This window comes from Jaculus jaculus, chromosome 17 (assembly GCF_020740685.1).
Source record: "Jaculus jaculus isolate mJacJac1 chromosome 17, mJacJac1.mat.Y.cur, whole genome shotgun sequence".
NCBI lineage: Eukaryota > Metazoa > Chordata > Mammalia > Rodentia > Dipodidae > Jaculus > Jaculus jaculus.
Genome location: NC_059118.1, coordinates 2,906,405 through 2,930,651, shown reverse-complemented (window position 1 = coordinate 2,930,651; position 24,247 = coordinate 2,906,405). Strand labels below are relative to the sequence as shown.

General features: G+C 39.2%; 1 protein-coding gene across 6 annotated transcripts in view; it reads left to right on the top strand.

Moving 5' to 3' along the window:
- The window catches only part of Nktr (natural killer cell triggering receptor), a 50,397-nt gene that overhangs the window by 6,103 nt on the left and 20,047 nt on the right, over positions 1–24,247 (top strand). For 4 of the 6 annotated variants that reach the window (XM_045136545.1, XM_045136543.1, XM_045136542.1 and 1 more), the window contains 4 exons: positions 12,118–12,192; positions 13,625–13,732; positions 14,650–14,694; positions 16,249–16,336. In XM_045136545.1, coding sequence (XP_044992480.1) covers positions 12,118–12,192; positions 13,625–13,732; positions 14,650–14,694; positions 16,249–16,336 — 316 coding nt within the window. Of the gene's footprint in view, positions 1–12,117; positions 12,193–13,624; positions 13,733–14,649; positions 14,695–14,994; positions 15,023–16,248; positions 16,337–21,954; positions 21,977–24,247 lie in introns of those variants that run through there. The other 2 variants (XM_045136547.1, XM_045136548.1) reach the window with 2 other exon arrangements.

Here is a 24,247-nt window from a genome sequence, read left to right as displayed (position 1 = left end):
TGTATTTTATCTTTTTCCTTCTTGGTCAGTCTGTCTGAAGGTTTATTTATAGCTTTGGTCTCATTGTATTTTTTTCCTATTTTATTCTTACTTTCATCAGCTTCTGTTCTGACCACTTCTACTCTAACACTTGCTTCACTTGCTTTGGTCTTATTTTGCTCCTTTTCTACATTTTATTTATTTATTTATTTTGAAGTAGGGACTCACCCTAGCCCAGGCTGACCTGGAATTCATTATGTGGTCTCAGGCTGACCTTGACCTCACAGTTCCTATTCAGCCTCCCAAGTGCTGGAATTAATGGTGTGCATAACCAGGCCTCTGGCAGAAAAGAGAAAGAATGGGCCCGCCAGAGCCTCTAGCCACTACAAAAATAAACTCCAGACACATGTGCCACTTTGTGCATCTGGCTTTGCTTGTGTACTGGGGAATCAAACTCCAGTACTTAGGCTTTGCAGGCAAATGCCTTAGCCACTGAGTCATCTCTCCAGCCCTATCCTTCTCTAGTTTCTTAAAGTGGAAGCTTAAACCAATGATCTCATGCTTTTTCTTTCTTTTTTAATTTTATTTGTCTGAGAGAGCGAGAGTGGGAAAGAGGCAGAGAGAGAGAGAGATTAGGCTCGCCAGGGCCTCCAGCCACTGTAAACGAACTCCAGATATATGTGTCCCTTGTGCTTCTGGCTTACGTTGGTCCTGGGGAATCGAACCAAGGTCTTTAGGTTTTGCAGGCAGATGCCTTAGCCACTAACCCATCTCTCCAGCCCCTCATGCCTTTTCTAATTAAGTCATTAACTAGGTGAAGGGAGAAGGAAATTTAGATGGATGCCACAAGGTTTGATATGTTCTTTAAAATTTTCTTTCAGCTCAAAATACTTCTACTTTCTCCCAAGAGTGTCTTGAACTCATGGATTATTTTACAGTGTTTTAATTTCTTTTTCTTTTGTTTTCAAGGTAGGGTTTCACTCTGACTCCAGCTGACCTGGAATTAACTGTATAGTCTCAGGGTGGCCTCAAACTCCCAGCAATCCTCCTACCTCTGCCTCCCAAGCCTGGGATTAAAGGTGGACACCACTACATCTGGCTAAAGTGTTTTGATTTCTATTTATTTATTTATTTAAGAGAGGAAGACAGAACGGGCATGCCAGGACCTCCCTCCAGTCACTGCAAATGAACTCCAAATGCATGCCCCATCTTGAACATCTGGCTTACATGGGTTCTTGGGAATAGAACTCAGGTCCTTAGGCTTTGCAGGCAAGAGCCTTAACTGGTAATCTCCAGCCCCTCAAGTGTTTTGGACCAGAAATGTTTCAGACTTCAGATTTTACTCCTATCTGTTAAGTCCCAAGTCTAGTCATGAAATTTGTTTTTGTTTCATATACATGCTGTCTGTAATGTGGCCTGAAGGTAACTTTATGTGGTATTTTTTAGTCTTTCTGTGTTCTGACTGCTAACCTACCACAATAGTCAGGTGGGACTTTTCCACGTGCAGCATCATGGGGCAATTGAAAATCTTTAGAATGGACCTTTTTAGAGTTTTGGATAGGTATGTGGAACCTTTTCTTAAATATTTCCTAGTTTTGGGCTGGAGAGATGGCTTAGCAGTTAAGCACTTGCCTGTGAAGCCTAAGGACCCCGGTTCAAGGCTCGATTCCCCAGGACCCACATTAGCCAGATGCACAAGGGGGCACACGCATCTAGAGTTGGTTTGCAGTGGCTGGAGGCCCTGGCGCGCCCATTCTCTCTCTCTCTCTCTCTCTGTCGCTCTCAATATAATAATAAAAATAAACAAAAAATATTTCCTAGTTTTGGTGTTAATGATTTCTAGTTTAATTCCATTATGAGTAAAGGGCATACTTTAAATTGCATTACTTTAAAATTTATAATGGTTTAATATGTCGATTTTGGACTAATTCTCATTTCTACTTGAAAAGAATGTCAATTAGATCAAGTTGCCTAATAGTGTTCTTCATTTCTTTAAAAATTTATTTATTTAAGAGAGAAAGACAGATTAGAGAGAGAATGGGCATGCCAGCACCTCTAGCCACTGCAGACAAACCTCAGATGCATGCACCACCTTGTGCTTCTGGCTTATGTGGGTCCTGGGGAATTGAACCTGGGTCTTAAGGCTTTGCAGGCAAGTGCCTTAACCACTAAGCTATCTATCTCTCCAGTCCAAGCCATCTCTCCAGCCCATTCTATATCTTTTTGCTGATTTTCTACTTGTTTTATTGCTTAACAAGAAAGGAGCATTGCAGTCCTGATTATAGTTGTGGATTTCTCCTTCCAGTTATGTTAATTTTGCTTTGTGTATTTTGAGGCACTTACTCCTCTTTGGGTGTATGCACATTTAGAATTAGTGAATTGGCCCTCATCATTATGTAAAAATTTCTTATTTCAGGTAATTTTCCTTGCTGGGAAATGTATTTGTCTGCTATAAATAAACTACTCTAGCTTTCTTTTTTTTTTTTTTTAATTTTTTATTTATTTATTTGAGAGCGACAGACACAGAGAGAAAGACAGATAGAGAGGGAGAGAGAGAATGGGCGCGCCAGGGCTTCCAGCCTCTGCAAATGAACTCCAGACGCGTGCGCCCCCTTGTGCATCTGGCTAACGTGGGACCTGGGGAACCAAGCCTCGAACCGGGGTCCTTAGGCTTCACAGGCAAGTGCTTAACCACTAAGCCATCTCTCCAGTCCTACTCTAGCTTTCTATTCATGCTAACATGTATATAATATTCAGCCTACTTAAATCATTATATTTATCGCGGGTTTCTTAGAGATAATAAATCTAGTTCTGTTGTTGTTTTTGAAGTAGGGTCTCTGAAGTCCAAGGTGACTTCAAATTCACTATGTAGTCTTAGTCTGGCATCGAACTCACAGTGATCCTACTGCCTTGGCTATAGTGCTGGGATTAAAGGTTTGTACCTGATAACACTTTTTTCTTGTTTTGTTTTTGTTTGTTTTATTTGAAAGAGAGAAAGAGGCAAATAGAATGAGGGAGAATGGGCATGCCAGAGCCTTTAACCACTGTAAAATAAACTCCAGATGCATTGGCCACTTTATGTATCTGGCTTTATGTGAGTACTAGAGATTTGAACCTGGACCACCAGGCTTTGCAAGCACGTGCTGTTAACCAGTGAGCCATCTCTCCAGTCCTAAACTTAATTATTTTTTAGTTTTTATTTATTTATTTATTTTGAGAGAAAAAGAGGCAGAGAGTGGCTGTGTCACGGCCTTTAGCCACTGTGAGTGAACTCCAGATGCATGTGCCCACGTGTGGCACCTATGCAATGTTGTGCACTTGAGTCACTGTGCATCTAGCTATGTGAGACCTGGAGATTTGAACATGAGTTCTTAGGCTTCACAGGCAAGCACCTTAACCACTAAGCCATCTCTCCAGCCCCCTAAGTTTATTTTTAATTTATTTGTGTGCATTCACGAGTCATGCACACACACCCATGTATGTATGTAGGGTCATGCCAAGCTCTCTTGCCCCTCCAAATTAATGCAACATACTTGTGCTGCTTCTGTTTGTTTATTTATTTATTTATATATTTTTAGGTTTTTTTTGCTGTTGTTTTTTTGAGGTAGGGTCTCACTCTGGCCCAGGCTGACTTGGAATTAATTTTGTATTCTTAGAGTGGCCTTGAACTCATGGCAGTTCTCCTACCTCTGCCTCCATATGCTGGGATTAAAGGCGTGAGCCACCATGCCCAGCTTCCATATTAATTTATTTGCTTGTGAGGGGGACACAGATAGAATGGGTGTGCCAGGGCCTCTAGCTACTGCTAACGAACTCTAGGCACATGTGCCACCTTGTACATCTGGCTTACATTGATATTAGGGAATCAAACCTTGGTCCTTAGGTTTTGTAGGCAAGTGCCTTAACCACTGAGCCATCTCCCCAGCCCTTGTGCCACTTTTTGTGTCTGCTTTACGTGGATGGCTAGAGAATCAGACCAAGGCCATCAGGCTTTGCAGCAAGCACCTTTGACTACCTCCCTATCCCCCAGTGTTTACTTCCTATCCTTCTTGTATCTACTGTGCCTCTTCTGAGTCAGGAATTGAAGCTAGGATCTTGTGTATGCTGAGCAAGCACTACTACTGGACTATATCCCAAGCCCTTTGCTTCTCAAGATTCCATATGAAATGAAATAAATTGTCAAAACACTTTTTCTTCTTTTTTCCTTTTTGTATAAGATGGCTAGTGGTTCTTTGTTTGCTTCCCTGTGCTTTTCTGGTATTTTTCCATCTTTGTTGGTGTCCATCTGTCAGGGTTGCTATTGAAGGGAATTACGACACTGGTGATGTAAGCTGTCTGGTGTGCTTCCCTATAGGATTTGCACATAATTTGCTTAAGACTTTTGAGAAGAATGGAAACAAGGCTGTCTTTTAGCTCTGCAGTCTGAAAGCTTTCCAGAGTACATGTGCCGCTGCCTGAATTGTTGGTGGTACACAGTAGTTACACTGAAAGCCCAGTATTTAGCAAACACCTGTGCTTGCAGTGAGTAAAATAGATTGGAACTAGCATCTGTAATTAGGGAGAAGATTGGGCTAGAGGGAGAGGGCAAGACTTATCTTACAGATTGTTGTGTAGCTTTCTCTGGGGAAAAGAACAAATGTCTATCTTCTTCCCAGATAAGGTACCAAGGACAGACCAAAGAAACAGTCCCACCAAATCTAGCTTAGTGAAGCAGGGAGCTCACTGGGGTTGTCACAGGATCATCAGTGACTCAAAGGCAACTGCTTCAGTGAAGAGCTTGCCCCAGTATGGGAATCAGCTCAGAAAAGCTGCATCCCTGAAGTATGGTGCCCAACTTGCAGGCAGTTTGGCAGAGGGGCCTCCTTCCTCCCTCCAGGGGGAAATGTTTCAGTTCAGAGGAAATAGCTGACAACGTTATCTAGATCTGAAGAAAGCTTTCATAGTGACCTCAAAATTACATTCAAAAGCTTAATTGTGGGTCTGGCATGGTGGCTTACTCCTGTAATCCCAGGATTTGAGAAGCTGAGTCAGCAGAATTGCTGTGAGTTCCAGGCCTTACTGGCTGTGTATGGAGTTCAAGTCTTGCTTGAAGTACATAGCAAAATCCTGTCTCAGTAAAATAAAATAAATGACAACAGCTCCCAAACAAAACCTTATTGTGTGACCCTTATCTTTAGTATTTCCTACTTGTGGTCCAAGAAACTGTCTTGTCTAGAAACATAATTCCCTAAAGTGAAGTCCTGCATTTCCACCTCTATTCCTTCTGTCTGCTTGTTCAACAGTGCAAGTATGACTGAGAATTAAGTGGCTGCGGAAGTTTACCATCCTAAGTTGGTGCTGAGTGGTAGGCCAATTAGTGATATGAGGTCCAAAACAGTGACTTAGCTCTGCAGCATTCACTCATCAGGTCAGGCTCTAGATGTCAGGGACTCAGATTCTTTGTTTAGTTTCTCTTAGTCTTGACACAGGCACTGTTGGTAGATGTCTTAACAGAAATTCAAGGTAGATAAATCTAGAACACAGGGTTTTGCAGCCCCCCTCTTAAGAAAAGGATCACTGGGGGGTTAAAAAAGTTCATAGTTTCGTCTCACAGATTATTAATTAATTAATTTTTACGTATTTATTTTGAGACAGAGAGAAAGAGAATGGACACACCAGGGCCTTCAGCCTGTGCAAAGAAACTCCAGATGTTTGTGCACATGTACAACATTGTACACTTGCATCGCTGTGCATCTGGCTTATGGGGGACCTGGAGATTAGAACAGGAGTTCTTAGGCCTTACAGGCAAGTGCCTTAACTGCTAAGCCATCTACAGCTCCCACAATGTATTAACTTAAAAAGAGGAAAGTCTCTTTACAGCTGAGACCTGGTTGGTACTTTGACCTCAACAATAATGGCTCAGACTCATACATACTTTCTGATGGGGTATAAAAAGCATAGGTGGATATGGGACTGTTGAGTCCAAAGCATGAAAACTAAGTTAATTTAGGATGTCTGATGAGATTTCTGCACTTATAAAATAGGTAATTAAAATAAAGTTAACCCAAAATGGGCTGATGGTATGCTTAATGGTAGAAGACCTTGGGTTAGGTCTCCAAAACCTCAAAATAAATAATGAAGGGCTGGGGAGATAGCTTAGTGGTTAAGGCATTTGCCTTTAAAGCCAAAGGATCTCCGTTCAATTTCCCCAGGACCCATGAAAGCCAGATGCACAAGGTGGCGAAGGATCTGTTCGTTTGCAGTGGCTGGAGGCCCTGGCACACCCATCCGCCCTCCCTCCCTCCCTCCCTCCGTTTCTCTCTCGGTATGTGTGTGTGTCTTTCCCTGTCTCACTCTCTCAAATAAATAAAATTTAAAGTTTTATTTATTTATTTATTTATTTATTTATTTATTTGAGAGCAAGAGAGAGACAGAATGAGCATGCCAAGTCCTCCGACCACTGCAAATGAACTCCAGATGCGTGTGCCCCCTTGTGCATCTGACTGATGTGGGCCCTGGGGAATTGAACCTGCACCCTAAGGAATTGAACCGAGGTCCTTTGATTTTTGCAGACAAGCACCTTAACTGCTAAGCCATCTCTCCAGCCCATAAATTTAAAAAAAAAAAAAAAAAAAAACTTTTTTAAAATGAAGAAAGTTAAAGCATCAAAAGAACTGAAATGGTAGCCAATTGAGAATTGGCCAAACAATTCATTTTGTTTGTTTGTTTGCTTGCTTGTTTGTTTGTTTTTGAGGTAGAGACTCACTCTAGCCCAGGCTGACCTGAAATTCACTATGGAGTCTCAGGGTGGCCTCGAACTCACAGAGATCCTCCTACCTCTGCCTCCCAGTGCTGGGATAAAAAGCATGTGCCCCACTCCTGGCCAAACAATTCTTGAATGTTACAACCAAACAATAAACTTTCATTTAGCCATTTTTAAGAAGTTAAAAAATGATGTAAAGGGCATTGTGGAGATAGCTGGGTCATTTTAACTACTGGCTGCAGTGAGGAGAGTAGCCAGTTAACTAACATCGGCATTTCAATTCAGGTCTAACAAAATGTGCCTGGGCTGGGTTCCACAAGATTTTTTTGTTTTGCTCTCTAGCTCAGGCGGACATGGAATTCACTATGTAGTTTTCATGGTGGCCTCTCAACAGTGGTCCTCCCCCCTCTGCCTCCCAAGTGCTGGGATTAAAGGCGTGTGCCACCATGCCCAGTGTCCACAAGAGTTTGTTTTTGTTTTCTAAGGTAGGGTCTCACTCTAGCTCAGGCTGACCTCAAATTCACTATGTAGTCTCAGGGTGGCCTCAAACTCACAGCGCTCCTCCTATCTCTGCCTCCGGAGTGCTGGGATTAAAGGTGTGCACCACCACGCCCGGTGTCCACAAGACTTTTGTCACTTCAGATGTCAGCTGTAAATTCTGAGTCACTCTGACTGTGTGATCAAACCAGCCTTGAGTCAGTTCTCACAACCCTCTCTTCAGGTTTGGTAAGTTGCTACAGCAGCTTGTAAACTCAGAAAGTCACTTTGTCACTTTCATGGTTTTACTGAGAAGGACACTAAGAGCTGTATACATGAGGCAAGACCTGGGAGCAGGTGTAACTGCCCTGCCTACTCAACCACACTGGTGTGTTCACCAGTCTGAATGCTCTATGAGCCAAGTTGGAATTTGCTTTTTTTTTTCATTTCTGTTTTAAAACCTGGGGTCTCTTGTGTAGCCAGGATGTCCTTCTTGCTCTACCCCCCAAGTATTGGCATTACAGGTGTATAGCACCACCTATCTATTTTGGAGGGTTTATGGTTCATTATTTAGGTATGATCAGTCACTTATTAGATAACCCATGAACCCCTTGATCCTCTCTGGAAGTTGGGGACTGGGACTGAAAGCTCTAGGCCTTTGTGTTTGGTCTTTGTGATGACCAGTCCTTGTTCTGAAACTAAAGATGATCCCCTCACAGACCTGCACAGAGGCTAACCTAATCTGCATAACCCCTCACAGGTGATTCTAGAGCTTGTCAAGTTGGCAAGTCGGGATTAACCATCACCAGAGCTCTGGTCCTGTTTTGAGTTCAGTAGGCAACTATCGGGAGAGATCCAGGCAAGAAGCCCAGAGGTTGCCATACATAAATAATATGAATAAGATGTCCAAAATTCAGCTACCCAAATAATGCTTGTGTGGTTTCTGTTTGCCTAAAAATAAGTTTACGGTACACTAAAGAATCAACACCTCTTTTGAGAACAGATTGGCTGTAGTGTCCCTAATGGTGAGCTGTTACAGAATACACCAATATTCTTGTCAGATAAAGATAATAGATAAAATCTTGGTTTTTTTTTTTTTTTCAAGGTAGGGTCTCACTCTGGTCCAGGCTGACCTGGAATTAACTCTGTCATCTCAGGGTGGCCTTGAACTCATGGCAATCCTCCTACCTCTGCCTCCCGAGTGCTGGAATTAAAGGCATGCGCCACCACGCCTGGCTTGGTTTGTTTTTTGTTTTTTTTTAATGGGTTCCTGCTCTACCACAGAATGGAAAGATTTGTAATGTGTTTTCAATTCACTGGGTAATTATATGTTTAAATATACGTAAGCCAACAAAAAAAAAATTTTTTTTTAAAGGGCTGGAGAGATGGCTTAGCAGTTAAGTGCTTGCCTGTGACGCCTAAGGACCCCGGTTCGAGGCTTGATTCCCCAGGACCCACATTAGCCAGATGCACAAGGGGGTGCACGCATCTGGAGTTCGTTTGCAGTGGCTGGAGGCCCTGGCATGCCCATTCTCTCTCTCTTTCTCTCTGCCTCTTTCTCTCTGTCATTCTCAAATAAATAAGTTAGAATAAACCAAAAAGAATTTTAAAAATATACATAAGCTATATATTTTTTGTACTTCAGCAGAGACTACCTGTTGATTTGCATTATGACATACAAGGATAGGTATTTTCTCTTTAGCTCAACCCCTCACCTTTTATACAGTGATTCTTTGCTGCCTCTTTCCAACTTAGATTGTTTAATATTGCAGCTATGACAAGTCCTCCATAGTCTCTATGTGACTAAGGTTTAGTATGGTGTGCACAGTGATTTCTTGTGTAAGAGAGCAAATGGGAGAAATACAGGAAGTCAGTGAAGGAGAGTACCTGTTGACAGGAATAGGAACAAGACTTTTCATTCCATACTTCTTTCCATTGTTTGATTTTTTTTTTTAATATGAAGAGAGAATTGGTGCACGAGGGCCTCCAACCACTGCAGTTGAACTCCATACACGTGCTCCACCTTGTGCACTTGCGTCACCTTGTGCGTCTGGTTTCTGTGGGGCCTGGAGAGTCAAACATAGGCTCTTAGGCTTCGCAGGCAAACACCTTAATGCTACGCCATCTCTCCAGCCCTCCACTGTTTGAGTTTCATTTATTTATTTATTTATTTGACAGAGAAAGAGGGGGCAGAGAGAGAGAGAATGGGCACGCCAGTGCCTCCAGCCACTGCAAACGAACTCTAGATACGTGTGCCCCCTTGTACATCTGGCTAACATGGGTTCTGGGGAATAGAACCTGGGTCCTTTGGCTTTTCAGGCAAGCACCTAATCACTAAGCCATCCCTCCAGTCCCACTGTTTGATTTTTGAATCATAAGAACATTATTTTTCCAAAAGAACATTTCACAGAGTACATATTATATAACTTTACTTCTTCTATTATCTTTTGATTTTGGTTTTTTGAGATAGGGTCTCACTCTAACCCACGCTGACCTGAATTTCACTAGGTAGTCTCAGGGTGGCCTCGAACTCATAGCCATCCCCCTACCTCTGCCTCCCAAGTGCTGGGATTAAAGGCATGTACCACCACTTCCAGCTATCTTTTTTTTTATTTTTATATTTATTTTAAGAGAGACAGAATAGACACTCCAGGGCCTCTAGCCACTGTAAATGAATTCTAAACACATATGCTACTTTGTGCATCTGGCTTTATGTGGGTACTGAGGAATTGAACCTGGGTTGTTAGGCTTTGCAGGCAGACACCTTAATCACTAAGCCATCTCTCCAGCCCTAGCTTTATTTCTTTCATTCTTTGTTGTTTTTCAAGGGTCTCACTCTAGCTCTGGCTGACCTGGAATTCACTGTGTCGTCTCAGAGTGGCCTTGTACTCATGAGGATTCTATTTCTGCCTCCATAGTGCTGGGATTAAAGGCGTTCACCACCACACCCAGCTATCTTTATTTCTTTTTTTTAAATATTTTATATTTATTTACTTATTTATTTGAGAAAGAGAGAGAGAAAGAGAGAGAATGGGCGTGCCAGGGCCTCCAGCCACTGCAGACGAACTCCAGATGCATGCACCCCCTTGTGCACCTGGCTAAAATGGGTCCTGGGGAATTGAACCTGGGTCCTTTGACTTTGTAGGCAAATGCCTTAACTGCTAAGCCATCCCTCTAGCCCTATCTTTATTTCTTAATAAGTCACCTTTTATTTTATAGTCATAATTACCCCAGTTATTTAAGTTTAATTTGGTATTGCTGTGGATTCAGTACTCAGTGCTACTCTTTCCTGTTTGCGTTTCCTCATTCTTACTTCTCTGACTCATCTCAAAGTGACATATGCAAATAGCTGTTACTGATGTTTTGTAGGCTTATGATACTTCTGTCTTGCTTTCTAATAAAAGGTACCTGAAGCTCTTCATCTTTTTAATTGCCAATGTATAGATTCTGGAAAGGTTCTTTTCCTTTATATTATGAAAAATAAACAGCTTTATTAAGCTATAGGTCTTGATATTGCTTTACTTGTAGTAAATTATCCTGATAGAATAATTTTGATGTAGAATAATTTTGATGGCAGCATTTAGATAATCCTTCCTTTATGAACTTCTTATATTTTGTACTACTCCGCCTTTGAATGATTTTAAGTGTTCTTGTTCTCTGGCTCTGAGGGGGATGAGGAAACACACCTGTTCTGTGGCTCTGAGGGAGATGAGGAATCACACCTGTTCTGTGGCTCTGAGGGAGATGAGGAATCACACTTGTTCTTTGGCTTTTTGGGAAATGAAGAATCACACCTGTTCTCTAGGCTGTGAGGGAGATGAGGATTTAGGTGTGAGTGATATACTTCAGGAAGTGGGCTCCAGAGAGCCCTTGAGGTGAAGCTTGAGCACAGAAAAACTTCCTTCTAACTGTGGTATAGGGTGCTGTGTGCTCCCATCACTGTAGGGCCACACCACGGATCACACAGCTTTGAGGTGTGTCACTCAATAATAGAGTGCTGCATAGATACAGAGGTCCTCTGCTCTATCTTTAGTCCAACAAACAACACACACACACACACACACACACACACACACACTTCTGCCCGGCATGGTGGCACATGCTTCAATTCCAGCATTCAGGAGGCAGAGGAAGGAGGATTGCTGTGAATTCAAGAACAGCCTGGGACTACAGAGTTAGTTCCAGGTCAGCTTGGTCTAGAGCAAGACCCTACCTTGAAAAACACAAACAAAAACAAGAAAATTATGTATTTCACATCCCATAGCTTTAGGGCTGGAATCCTGTTGTCTGCAGATGAGCTAATGCTTAACAGTGACTGGGTTTTATCCCCAGTACTGGAAAATAAAAACTTCATTTAACAAAATGTTATTTATATTTGTGTGTGTGTCTGTTCATGGGCATGGACATGCTAGGGCCTCTTGTTGCTGCAAATGAATTAGAGACACTTGTGCCTTCTTTTGTGTGTGTGGTTTTTCAAGGTAGGGTCTCACTGTAGTGCAGGATGACCTGGAATTCACTATGTAGTCTCAGGGAGGCCTTGAACTCAGGGCGATCCTCCTACCTCTGCCTCCTAAGTGCTGGGATTAAAGGCGTGCGCCACCACGTCCGGCTTGTGCCACTTTTTTTTTTTTTTAAAGCATCCAGCTTATGTGGGTGGTTTAGGACTTAAACACAGGCTTGCAGGCTCTGCAAGCAAGTGCCTTTAACCTCTGAGCCATCTCCTTAGCCCCCTAAAATAACTTGTTACTAGGTTTATCCCTATTTTTATATTAAGTGCTTAAAACTTAACATGAACTATGAAAAGGGATCTTCCAGTTTGTTCTGTTTATCTATTTATTTTTTCCTTACAAAGTATGATATGTTGAATCAGTAAATATGACATATTTGCTGACCTTTTCCCCCCACGTATTTTGTTTCAGTTGGCCGCATTATGTTTCAGCTCTTCTCAGACATATGTCCAAAAACATGCAAAAACTTCCTTTGCCTGTGCTCAGGTGAGTGAACTTTTAAGTTTCCAATGAGAAGGGATGGCTTACCATTTTACTTTGCTGTAGCACAATATGATACTTTCATAAAAATAAGATTTGTAAAATGAGTTTTGTGACAGAAATATCGATGTTCATTTACATGAAACTGAGAAAGCAATTCTTAAGAAAGAAAGAAAAAAAATGACAAAAGTAGGAATCTACTCCATGTACTAAAATCTGCTCTATACATTACCAAATAATAGACATTCAGGGCTGGAGAAATGGCTTAGTGTTTAAGACACTTGCCTGCGAAGCCAAAGGACCCAGGTTCAATTCCCCAGGACCACATAAGCAGATGCACAAGGGGACACATGCATCTGGAGCTCATTTACAGTAGCTAGAGGCCCTGGCATGCCCATTCTCTCTCCCTCCCCCCCCTTTCTCTCCCTGTTTCTCTGAAATAAAGAAAAATAAAATATTTCTTTAAATAATAGGCATTCAGAATTGATTCACAAAGCCACCCCATAAGTTCAAGGCCTCCCTGAAACTACATAGTGAATTCCAGGTCAGGCTCGGCTACAGCAAGACCCTACCTCAAAAAAAAAAAAAAAAGAAACAGGGCTGGAGAGATGGCTTAGCGGTTAAGCGCGTGCCTGTGAAGCCTAAGGACCCCGGTTCGAGGCTCGGTTCCCCAGGTCCCACGTTAGCCAGATGCATAGGGGGCGCACGCATCTGGAGTTCGTTTGCAGAGGCTGGAAGCTCTGGCGTGCCCATTCTCTCTCTCTCTCCCTCTGTCTTTCTCTCTGTGTCTGTCGCTCTCAAGTAAATTAAAAAAAAAAAAAAAGAAAGAAACAAAAGAGTTGGTTTATAGCTACGTGTAGCGAGCAGTACATGCCTTTAGTCACAGTACTAGAGAAGCTGAGGTAAGAGGATGGCCACAAGTACAAGGCCAACTTGGACTATAGAGTCAGCTTCAGGTCTGTCTGGGCTACAGCAAGATCTTGCCTCAAAAAAAACAAGTTACTTGCAGATTTTCATTCTTTTAATAAATTTAGCACCACCAATTTTAAAACAAATTTAGGGCTGGAAAGTAGAAAGACAAAACATAATGGATCATGTTTTGTTATATATCATTAAACTTACATTCTAACCAAGAATGAACATAAAATTATAGATAGCAAACTAAACTTTTAAGATCTATGCTTGGACACAAAGACACAATGTTCGTGCTAGTTTTCTTGCCTTCATTCTCTTAGACAAGTAGCCATCTCCCCGCAAGCTGCATTTCTGTACCGATTTTACACCCAGGCTGCTTTGTGCATTAACCTGTCATGCAGCTGGCTGTGTCTTCCATCTCTACAGTACCTAGCACAAGGAGGGATTTGACCGTAGGTTAGTTGGTTGGTTCTTCCATAAAAGGATGCTTTTGTAGTTAAACTGCTTCTTTTTTTTCCCCCAGGGGAGAAAGGCCTTGGGAAAACAACTGGGAAGAAGTTGTGTTACAAAGGTTCTACATTCCACCGTGTGGTTAAAAACTTTATGATTCAGGGTGGGGACTTCAGTGAAGGTAGAGCTAAACATTATATTCCTAGTAACCCCACCCATCGGTTTTTAAAGTTTAAGTTATGAGGGTATGAAATGATGGAAGTATGTGGTCATTGCACAGTTGGATGAGTGAATGCTGTAGATATAAAATGTATGAAAATGTAAAACACTGTAATACTTTATTTTGCTTTTATTGTGCAATTTAGTAATACTTTAATTATTTGGTAGATTTCCTTCCAGTGAACACCACAATACTGTCTAATTGCATTTATTCTATAATTTGTTGTGATGACTGCTTAAAATAAATAGACCATGATCCTTTTTCAAAGAGTTTTTATTGTAATATTTTAAAGATGAAATTAGTTGAAGGTTTTTAGAAATATGTTTATTTGTAGCAATTACAAGGTTCAAGGTTTCCTTCAGCAAATTGAAACCATCAAAAGTAATTTATAAGGGTATAGCTCAATAATAAAGTACTTGCCTAGTATGTACAAATCCTATGGTCAATCCTAAGTACTACAATAATAATAATATAATTTATAGCCCGGTTTCTGGGTGCACACCTGTAGTCCTAACACTTGAGAGGTCGAGGAGAAAGGATCCTGAACTTAAAGCCAGCCTGAGCTACAATAATGAGATCCTGTCTCAAAAAGATATGTTTAGGGCTGAGAGATGGCTTAGTGGTTAAGCATTTGCCTGTGGAGCCTAAGGACCCCGGTTTGAGGTTCGATTCCCCAGGACCCACATTAGCCAGATGCACAAGGAGACACTCGTGTCTAGAGTTTATTTGCAGTGACTGGAGGCCCAGGTGTGCCCATTCTCTCTATATATATGCCTCTTTTTCTGTCACTCTCAAATAAAAATAAAAAAAATTATATGTCAAAAAAGATAAGTTTATTTTAAATTTCATTATGGTTTACTATAACTCATTATTTCTAGGTAATGGAAAAGGTGGAGAGTCAATTTATGGTGGATATTTTAAAGGTAAGGCTTAATTTATGATCTTTTGTTTCAATTTCTGATATTAAAGCAATTTGGTCATATATATAATGAGAAGAGGCTTATTTGTAGTTCACTTTTTGCATGAAACTAATGCTGCATGAAAATACTTTATTTGCATGAATTTGGGGATAAATTATATTGTAATCTATAATTTAATTGACAAGATTAATTAAGGCTAACTTTATGGTTAAACATGACTTTCAGCATGGAGGTTAGGCAACTTTATACATGAAAACTCCTATCTTCCTGCCTAAAACTGTCAACATATTCTTTTGTTTATAGAGAATGTGGTCTTTTGCAAAATGAAAAGGTAAGAGAACGAAGCTCAGTAACACAAACTCCAACTCTGCTCCCTTGTACCCTTCCTCATGAGTATGGACAGTCTGGGTCAGGTTGTGGCTGGATTTCTGTATTGTTACTTCATACATGCACCTGTATTGTTCCTTTTCCAATGAGTGATATTTTAGCTCTGTATTAGGGAAAAGAACCTAGTTGTGGGTTTTTCCCCTAAATCAAGCAGTTTCTTTGAATCAAAGTTGGTATTTTCTCCTTTCTCAAAGGTTTGTATGTTTTCTTTTGTATATTAGAACTATGTGGTTCATAAGTCTAACTATTGCACTTGCCCAAAAAAGCCTTAGAAAAGTCAGTTGCAGAGCTGGATAGTGGGAGCCAGTGTTGCTCTCATGACCTGAAAGCCTCAGTGCCAGGGTAGTGTTGTGTGCTTTTCCCAGAAGCCTGGCCAAGGTCATCAGCTTTTCAGCTTTCTACATTTGTATTTGTTCTGAAGAAAGATTTATGTGTATGAATGATAAAAGAAAATTTAAGGTATCTTTGAGGATATTTCTGTTGAAATGAAAGTCACCTCAGTTACCTTGATGTAGTAGAAAGCAGCTGTCTCACACTTTGTGCTGCAGGCCACTGGGGTGTCGCTGTTCTGTGGTGCACATTTTTGCACTTTAAAATTGTATCTTGCCATTTAAATTTTGCTTTTATAAAATTTCCTTCTTGGGTAATTTTGATCCTATTGATGATCCACATTTAATTTAGATACTTCCCTAAAACTATATATATCATAGAATAGTTTGGCTTCAATTGAGTAATGAATTTGCTATATGAAAATTAAACATATAAAGTTAGGTCTATTAAACCACCCTTATAGCTCATGTGGCAGGCTAATTGGAAATTAGAAGGAAATAAACTTCTTTAGAGATTTTTCTAAAAATTCTTGTTTTCCTTGAAAGTGAGTTTGTATTATATCATCATTTAGCCAAAGTGCATTACTACTAAAAGTGACTATTCTAAGGCTGTTTGTATAAAGTATTAAATACATGTTCTTTTCCTCAAGGCTTTAATTAGTATCTTCTGGCCTTATTAATGCTTTTGTGATTTGATTAGTTAATTTTTTTCTAAATATTGTCACGTGTCTGTACTGACCAGAAGAGGAATTTCATCCTTTGCTTTCTATTTATTACTTGAACATTACCTGAAAAGTGGCTTATAACTAGAAAACTAACAAATTGTGTTTTCTTCAAACAGATGAAAACTTTATTCTCAAACATGACAGAGCGTTCCTTTTGTCAATGGCAAATCGAGGGAAACATACCAATGGTTCCCAGTTTTTCATGTGAGTAGGCATAATTCAGAGATGAGCTTTCCTAAACAGAGAAGTGCTGTTCCTTAGAAAGATGGGGAGCTAGCGGACCTTTCCTGCTCAAATTTTGATTGCTGGATTGTACTGTGTGTCTGATGTCACACAGTTGTCACACAGTAACTGGTGTCTAGTGACTGCCCAGCCTCCAGCAGATATACTAGATTTGAAGAATGTAACTGGAGGGTGTATATTATTTTCAGAATATGCTATCATCATGAGAAAAGAAATTGGCTTTAGCCCCTACCAAATTTGAAGATACAACTTAGAAAACTAGTTTGAAATGATGAATGTGTAAATTTGGTCTATAGTACAGGAACAGATGGACCCTGAGCATGGAAAGCAGTTGGTTTGGGTAAACCTTGTATGTTTGTTTGTTTTTTTCATTTTGAGCCAATTTTGAGAAGTACCATTATTTTATGATGAGGCACAGGAAAGTTGATTAACTGTTAAGGCAGCATTTTTTAAAGCTGAAATTTTAAGGACAGGCGTGGTGGCACACACCTTTAATCCCAGCATTCGGGATAGGAGGATCACTGTGAGTTTAAGGCCACCCTGAGACCACATAATGAATTCAGGTCAGCCTGAACTAGAGTAAGACTCTACCTCAAAAAACCAAATCAAACAACAAAAAAATGAAATTTTGTTACATCTCTGTAAAGAGTTGAATTAACCTAACATTGCTATCATTTTTGCCAAGATTTATAGATATCACTGAGCAAAATTTAGAGTGCTAAATTTACTTTTTGAAAAACAAATATCTTTTCATAGGTGTATATGTATACACAACCAAAATAACTACTTGTGAAAACTCTGAATAAAAACTTTGTCAGAATTGTGGTTAAATTCTTACCCCATTATATAAAATGTGAAATATACTTGCCCAGCATGAGGCTCAGTGCTTTTTGTTAGACATAAATTTGTTTGACTCTGTTGGAGAAATAACTCATGTTTTATTAGAAAAGCGTTCTTTTTTTTTTTGGTTTTTCGAGATAGGGTCTTATTCTAGCTCAGGCTGACCTGGAATTCATTATATAGTCTCAGGGTGGCCTTGAACTCATGGCAATCAGTTCTTCTACCTCTGCCTCCCAAGTGCTGGGATTAAAGGCGTGAACCACCACATCCAGTGAGAAAAGTGTTTCTTGATGTCTTTCTGAATGGGAAAATATGAATGGTGCTTCCCTGTCTTTAAAGAAGTAAATTATTCATATAATAAACTCACATTTTAAGTTTGTCTGGAAGTAGATTTCCTACATGATTTGATAAAGTTCAGATAAGGAACATTCTGTTCCTAAGAATGTCCTAAAAATTGAAAGCTAATAAAAGATGATTGTACTTAGAGGTACACCTAAGGCAGTTCCTTTATCCTGTTTTGATCCCATAAATTATTGGTTATTATACCTTTTCACTAGAGCAGTTTTCTATTCTTTACCTGGAGGGCCAATAAAAATCAGAAAGGTATACTTTCAAAACCTTTTTGTAGTAATTTAATATAAAATGTTTATTCTGAGATCTACTGTTTTCCATCTTAAGCTTATCTGAACTGTGAATGTGAAAAAAACTAATTCATTGGTCAAGGTGGTACTACTGAGGGCTTTAAAGTGTCTTTTAAATTTTCTCTTTTTAAAAAATTATCATTACATTTACAATTTGATTTATTGTAAAGGTAGAAGCAACTTTCTGGCATATTACATACAGATTAGCTTCTTTATAAAATGTTACAAGGTAACATTAATGAAAATCCAGGATGTGAAGTCCTCTATCCAGAAATTTAGAGTCTTGTTTTATAAGTCTCTTCTTAGGAACATTTAGTGAAGGCTGTTTCTGTTTTCTACATGGCCTGACTTTATACTGGACTGAAGAGGAATATCAAATGAAAAGTTTGAATCAATATGTCAGGATGAAAAAGTTGTAAGCTTGTTTCATAATTAACTGTAGATGGCACTAAAATCACAACAAATGTATGATAAAAGAAAATACTGTACTTTTAGTTGATAAATTTATTTGACACTTCCTTCTGGAAAAGAGTGTGCTAACAAGCCATCTTGGAAATAATTGAGCATTTTTGCACATAAAGTACCCTGCCTTCTTTTTCCTTTCTTTTTTTAAAAATTCATTTTTTTTTTATTTGAGAGACAGAAAGCAGCAGAGAGAGAGAGAGAGAGAGAGACAGACACAGACAGAATGCGTGTACCAGAGCCTTCAGCTACTGTAAATGAATTCCAGATGTATGTGCTACCTTGTGTATCTGGCTTATGTGGATCCTGGGGAATTGACCTAGGTCCTTTGGCTTCATAGGCAAACATCCAGCCCTCCTTTCCTTTCCTTTCCCATTTTTTTTCTTTAAGGTAACTGTACCTATGGGCTTCTTTATCCTGGGTGAAAATGCCAGTTCCCACAAGTTACAGGATAAAATTGAACTATGTTTCTGATAACATGTACCCTGATTTTTAAGGAAAGGATAAGTAAAATGGAGACAGTGGCCCATAAAATAAAAATCTTTGAAACTGCATCTTGCAAACCCAACCGTTTTGGAGGTAGAAGTGTAGTACAAAGTAAAATGTACTGTCTGACTTCCACTTGTCTATATAATCGCAGATTAGAGCTAACCATTGGCTTCCCAGGACTGCTGCTGCTATTGTCACCACGCTCCTTAGGTGGCACCTTGAGCAGCAGTTGTGATATGAAAAGAAAGAATGTTATAAGAACAGATGTTTAAATCAAAGAGCTGCTTTATACTCTGTTTTATAGGTCTTACAAGGACTTGTAATAACATTTTTCAAAAGTATTCTTAGTTTATGTTATATAAATCTGTTTTCAATTCCTAAGGAGTAATTTTGGTGCTGTCAGTGTGGGTGTTTGCAAGTTCCTCAGGATTGTTGTGCTCTGTGCATTAACTGTTGTCTTTTTTCTGACACATTTTATCATGCATCTTCTATGAAATATAATTCTGCACATATTGCTTTCTTAAGCTTGAAGAGTGGTTAATATATATATTAGCAGAGATCAGATTTTCTTCTATAAAGGTATTTTTGTAATTTTGATCATAACTGCTTATACCTAGTGCTGTATTAACTGTAATGCTTCTGGGAGCTTATATAGAAGTAAACATTCTTTTGGAATATTGATGCTCAAGAAACGTGTAAGAAGTGGATGGCACCACCCCCAGAAATCTATAAAGAAACTATGGTTATTCACTATAAAGAAACTATGGTTATTCACACTGAAACATTTTTGAAAGAAGATTTAGGACAAAAGTTACCAAGTTAATCCATATTTGTCAACTATTTACTCAGTTTTGTCTATTAATATTTAAATCAAGTAGGAAGAAACCACAATAAAAGCTATAGGGCTGGGAGTTTATGTAGCTCAATGATGGAGAACTTGCCTTGTTTATGCAAGGCCCAGGATTCAGTCCCTGGCACTACAAAACTAAGGTATAAAAACTGTAGACTTGCTGGTCGTGGTGGCGCACGCCTTTAATCCCAGCACTTGGGAGGCAGAGGTAGGAGGATCTCCATGAGTTTGAGGCCACCCTGAGACTATATAGTTAATTCCAGGTCAGCCTGGACCAGAGTGAGACCCTACCTCCAAAAACAAAAACAACAACAACAACAAAAAAAACTGTAGACTTATGGGTAGAGTGGAAAGGGACTAAGACATCATGCAGAGTAAGTTTCTATTTTGTGATAATGAATGCTAAATAAGGAAGAAAAGTCCTGTGAAATCTAGGTCAGTTATAAAAACTACTCATTATCTGTAAGAAGTAGCTAGGAAAGCATGTTGTGACATAATTTTATCACACACACTGCCATCTCTCCAGTCCACAGTCTTACTTTTATCATTCCTTTTTAAATTTATATATAAAATTATCCTTGCTTTTAAAAATAAAGCAAATATTTTGGTTCAGAAATGCCTTCAGAAAAGGAAGACTCTTCTGCAAGGGATCCCAGGTTTTTGAATATGTGGGATGGTTTAGGTGCAGACATTGTCTTGTCTGAAATAAAGGCATATACTTGCCTAGAAAGGCATCTCAGAAGCTGGGGCTCTTCTGAGTCAGGAGCAGCAGTAGTCTCCGTCAGTGCTGGGCTGCTGGAAACATTAGTCAGCACAGGCTTTCATCATCCCAGAGCTCCGAAAAAAGGTCTTTTCCACCCACATATTCACAAGTTTGTGTGAGAAGAAATGTTACTTAGTATTAGTTACCTAAGAAATTCTAGTGTTTGCCCTCATTTTTATGGGGGAGGGTAATACCATAATGTGCTAGTTTCAGAAATTTTCATGACCAAAGATGCTTGGGAATTTAATTCAAATCCAAGACTCTGAATACCAAGTGTCATTCCTAACATCCAGGCTTAACATTTCTTTTTGCTTATGTAACATACATGTTAGCAACCTGAAATTTTGTTTCTAGCTAAATTTTATAAAGCTTTTCTATCTTTGTGACTTTGGGGACATATGCATTGTGAAATGGCCTTTGCCCTAACACAAGCTATATTGTTGTGTTCAGTGAGAAGGAAAGTTGTATATGAAAGGCTAGTTAGCATCAAGTGACCTTTACTGCCCTCTTGTACTGTTTCACACCTAGAATTTTTTTTTATAACATTCACTGAAAATTACACGTTTTTAAACATTTTTGAAAGGTGTATATGTGTTTGTATATATAATATATGATATTACATACCCTTTATGGGAAATTGAAGCTTATTTTAACATAGTTCAAGACTTAATATAACCTAAATCCTATCTAACATTTTACTTCTTGTATAATAATGTTTTTGGTCTGAGTCATCATAGATATGTTTAAGGTTTAATCAGTTAAATTGTCAGTGTGTGTTCTTTGAAACAAAAATTCTCGTAAGAGGAAAATCAGATTAGACATGAAACTACTGTGGCCAGGACTTGACATTATGCTAAGACTTCATTTCTGTTGTCTTTTTAGCCTCTGAGGACAAGCTGTAAATTTCTAGTTATGCTGCTCAGTTACTGTATTATTAATACGTTCAGTGACTTAACCTCAAAGGGTGTGATGGCAGTGACCAGCTCTGACTTAGTTACTCCCAATCTTGCTTGGTGGTGTGTGGCTAAAAACTACAAAGTGAATTATTACAGAGTTCCTTGAAATTTTGTTTTGAATTATGTTAACTCTTTTTTCCAGTAAAAATTTTGCTATTAGAAGTTACTGCTATGGGGTTCCGATTTTTGTATCTATGTTTATATTTGTGATACATTGTTCTCTTTTGAGAAAGATATTCATCCTTTTGGTTGCCTTCTGGGGTTTGTGAAAGAAAATGTAATATTTTGTTAGAGCTATTATCGGTACCCTTGTATTAGACAAAATAAATGTCATAAATCTGAGCAGATTCCAACATCAGCCACAAGGCTTTTCTTAAGTATAACTCATCTTTATATAATGATCCTATGTGAAAGAAAATTTAGAGCCCTCCATTTAAAAAGCTTCTTTGCTTTTTTACATAAAACTCTAAAATTTTAATTTCAAAGTTATATTGATATTAAAACATAGATTCAGTCTTGTCTTAAAAGTGTATTACAATTTATTTCTTGCCATTTTTGTGTAAAATTTACAGAAAGAGTGTTACACCGTGCGCTCCAAAGGTAATGTCTTATTACTCTAAGGCTTTCTTTCTTTGCCATTGTTTCTTTAATCCTGTTGTTATGTTATGCACTGAAACCTGTTAAGAAAAAAGCTCTCTGCTTTCTCTGTGTAGCAGCAGTCCATGTAAAACAAGAGTGTTTATTGCTTATGGTTGGTCCTGGGAAGTGTGGGTTAATGTCAGTGGCTTGTTCCCACATCTGAGGAAGAGTGGGTTCTGTCTTTACACTGTGGTTTCAGGGCTCATGTTAGTGTGGAGCCCATGAGGCCAAATATTTCTCTGATAAAATGAAGATTATTCTTTGGAACAGCAGTGACACTTCAGTTCTGAATTGATGAAATCAAAGTTAGCCCTTGCGGACACTGTTTCAGGGAGACCCAAGGGCTAGAGAAGCTGTAATAGTGTCTCCAGGTGAAAGGGGGAAATGGAAATGTGCAATAGTGAAACGTTATGACTTAAAATGTTCTTTATGTTTCTCCCTTAGGTAAGTTTCAATAAGCATGTAAAAACTTACACATTATGATCATTTCTGGCCTTATTCAAGTCTTAGTATATGTCATTGTTGCATGGTTCTGGAAAGAGTTGTATAGTTTGGGGAGGTGAAACAGTTTGTGGGTAAGATTTCTGTACCTGTTTTAGTCTAACACATAACGCTAATGGTCTTTGTTTATCATGTACCTGTCAGCCCAGAACCCGGAAGCCAGCTTTACATTGAGAGTCTTCCTGCTGGAGGCTCAGAGCACCGCTCTTTTGTTGTTTTCAGGGTACTTAAGTATGTAGCCCAGTTACATACAGTACAACTTTATATTTCTGTATCCTGAATTGCAGAAAGAGTCGGTCCTCTCTTCAGTGGGGTTTGTCTTCCAGTGTGGTGAGGACTGAGTGTTTATTCTCTTCAGTTTTCATTTGAATTGAAAGCAGAGCTGCGAGCTAACAGTATGGCTGAGTGGTACAGCCTTTGCCTGGCGCACCTGAAAGTTCAATCTCCAACACAAAGCACATCCCTCAGACTTAATGTCATAGAGTTCCTTGTGGATTCTTAGTTATCTCAAGTACGTGCTGCTGCAGCAGCTAGAATGCAATACCTCACCATGCGCTGTACTCAATATGCCTTTTGTAGTTGTACTGTTTACCAAGGTGGCAGTTGAATTAGGGTTGTTTGATCTAGAAGAATCTGTAGGCTTTTCCCAATTGTAGAATATCTTTGGGAGTATTAAGGAAGGAGGGAGTGTATTTTATTAGTAAACTATTCATTATATTAGTTTCTTATTTTCCATGAGCTTGGGCAAAGGGTTTTTTTTTGTTGTTGTTTTGCTTTGTTTGGTAAACACGTTTCTGTTCTGTTCAGAAGTTGTTGCCCAAGGTGGTTTACTGGATACTAGTTGAATGGTGCCATATTGTGGCTTACCAGTTTGCTAGATTTTTTTTTTTTTGTATTCTTTCTTTTTGTTGCCTTGTTTTTATAATGATTCTGGCTTGAATTTTCACTTCTGTCTCCCAAAGAATATATGAGACTTATGTTCCTAAAACTCAAGGCTTCCTTTAAAGTTCTGAGACTTTGGAAGTTGATGTCTAGTTTTCTAAGTTAAATATTATAGTCCTCTTACAAGACTGAATACTTGTTATGTAGGGCTAAGAGTTACATTTTCTAGTAGTGAAGTTCTTGGCATTGTTGTGAAGGTTAAGTTGTTTTGTTGGTGTGTGTTTCTTAGAATTGCCTTAAAATATACATAAAACATTTATGTGGAGGCTTCTAGTACAATTGACTGCTTTAATATATATGGCCTGATATTTAGTGATCTTGTTACTTCATTTATCTATTTTTCATTTTTTACAAATGGTGTTTAATTCCGGGCTATTTACCTACTTTTGAATGTTTTTATTTCAGTTCACATATATAAAGATCTGTGAAAATGCTATGGAAAAACTAGCTTGGGTTCAAGATACCTTAACTAGATGTTACCCCACAGACTTCCCAGTAATGCTTTCCTGACCATTTGCGAACTAGAGAAGTCACTGATTGGGTGTTTTCTGGGCCCTGGAAATTCAAGGTGGCTACAACACTACCTTGCTGTGCTGCCAGAAGTGTTGGCAGATGAATAGGTTTCTCCCTGTTGTGTGCAGTGTTGCTGTGAGTAGCAGAGCTTCACCTCAAGTGAGGGGAGAGGAAGGAACAGGGCATTCTGCAAACAACACTCTTGAGGCCTTCTTCCATCTGCCTACCTTAAACATGCAGACTGACTCAGTCTGAAAAATAACCAGAAGAGCCCAG